This window comes from Penaeus monodon, chromosome 19 (assembly GCF_015228065.2).
Source record: "Penaeus monodon isolate SGIC_2016 chromosome 19, NSTDA_Pmon_1, whole genome shotgun sequence".
Taxonomy (NCBI): domain Eukaryota; kingdom Metazoa; phylum Arthropoda; class Malacostraca; order Decapoda; family Penaeidae; genus Penaeus; species Penaeus monodon.
The window spans coordinates 1,728,737-1,730,164 of NC_051404.1; the positions used below are offsets into that span (position 1 = coordinate 1,728,737).

Sequence of the window (1,428 nt, forward strand, 5' to 3'; positions counted from 1 at the left end):
CAAACCACCCCGTCATAATGATAAAATCAATATGGCATTCTCTTTAAAAAACAGTGGTCAGATAATCTGATATACATTAAGATATTTATTAATAATTTACAAATCTATCTCTAAATTACTTAAACACTAAAGTAGTTAACAACATATTGTTAGATAACAATTATACACTGTTCATGGAGTTCATGTTACCATATACAAACAATGTGGTGAAAAAGTACAATTCAGGGGAGACTCATTTTAGTGTGTACACTAAAGGGGGAACTCAAAGCAGTGCCTGCCCTTGTAGTGTGTACACTGAAGGGGAAACTCCCGCAGTGCCTGCCCTTGTAGTGTGTACACTGAAGGGGAAACTCCCGCAGTGCCTGCCCTTGTAGTGTGTACACTGAAGGGGAAACTCCCGCAGTGCCTGCCCTTGTAGTGTGTACACTGAAGGGGAAACTCCCGCAGTGCCTGCCCTTGTAGTGTGTACACTGAAGGGGAAACTCCCGCAGTGCCTGCCCTTGTAGTGTGTACACTGAAGGGAAACTCCCGCAGTGCCTGCCCTTGTAGTGTGTACACTGAAGGGGAAACTCCCGCAGTGCCTGCCCTTGTAGTGTGTACACTGAAGGGGAAACTCCCGCAGTGCCTGCCCTTGTAGTGTGTACACTGAAGGGGAAACTCCCGCAGTGCCTGCCCTTGTAGTGTTTACACTGAAGGGGAAACTCCCTTTTAACGTGTGCAAATCAGATGAAACGCCCAAAGTAATTGTCTCGTTTACAGTCAGAAGAAACACTTGCAGAGACTAACCTCAAGTTGTGGTAAAATAGTTATGAGACATCAGCAGAGACACTATAACAGACACAAGAGGAATGGTAACATGTCGGTTAGACTGGATTCCAGACATCCGCACGCAATAAAATCGTCCCCCGCCCGCCACCAACTTTCTGTCAGCACCCACACCTCAGCCCCAAACACAGACGCCCACACCTGATGGATTTTTAAAGATGCTCTGTGGCGTTGATGACTTTGGTACATAGCTCTACCATTTGTCATAATACTCATGGAAATATTACTCATCGATCTATCGGTCCATTAACTCATTACTCGTTGCAGGAATCATCAAAAATTTTACATACCACTGACCGAAAAGAATAGCTATTAACGGGCGAGTCCAATCACGTAGTTGGTGTGGTGTCGACGATCCGGCGTGTGTCCGGCGGTGATCGGGTTGTCATGAGTCAGGTAATTCCGGTGAGGAGCCACAGGCGGGTGGGTATTCACTCTGGAAGCCGTGTGTCCTGCCGCGAAGGGTTCCTCGGGATTTACTCTCTTCGCCCCCACTGGAGGCTTCACGACCGGAAGCCCTGCGAAAGCGAAGCCTGCGGGGAAATCGTAGTCGTACTGGTGTGGGTAGTAGTAGTAGGGTGAAGTGTAGCCTCCGGAGAGAGT

The 1,428-nt window shown here is 47.7% G+C and overlaps 1 protein-coding gene across 1 annotated transcript in view; it reads right to left on the bottom strand.

Moving 5' to 3' along the window:
* Positions 1 to 72: 72 nt before the first annotated feature.
* Positions 73 to 1,428, bottom strand: part of LOC119584948 (RNA polymerase II degradation factor 1-like) — a gene marked incomplete in the record, with an annotated part of 7,747 nt that continues 6,391 nt past the window's right edge. Inside the window, 1 exon segment of the mRNA XM_037933545.1 lies at positions 73 to 1,428. Coding sequence (XP_037789473.1) covers positions 1,138 to 1,428 — 291 coding nt within the window.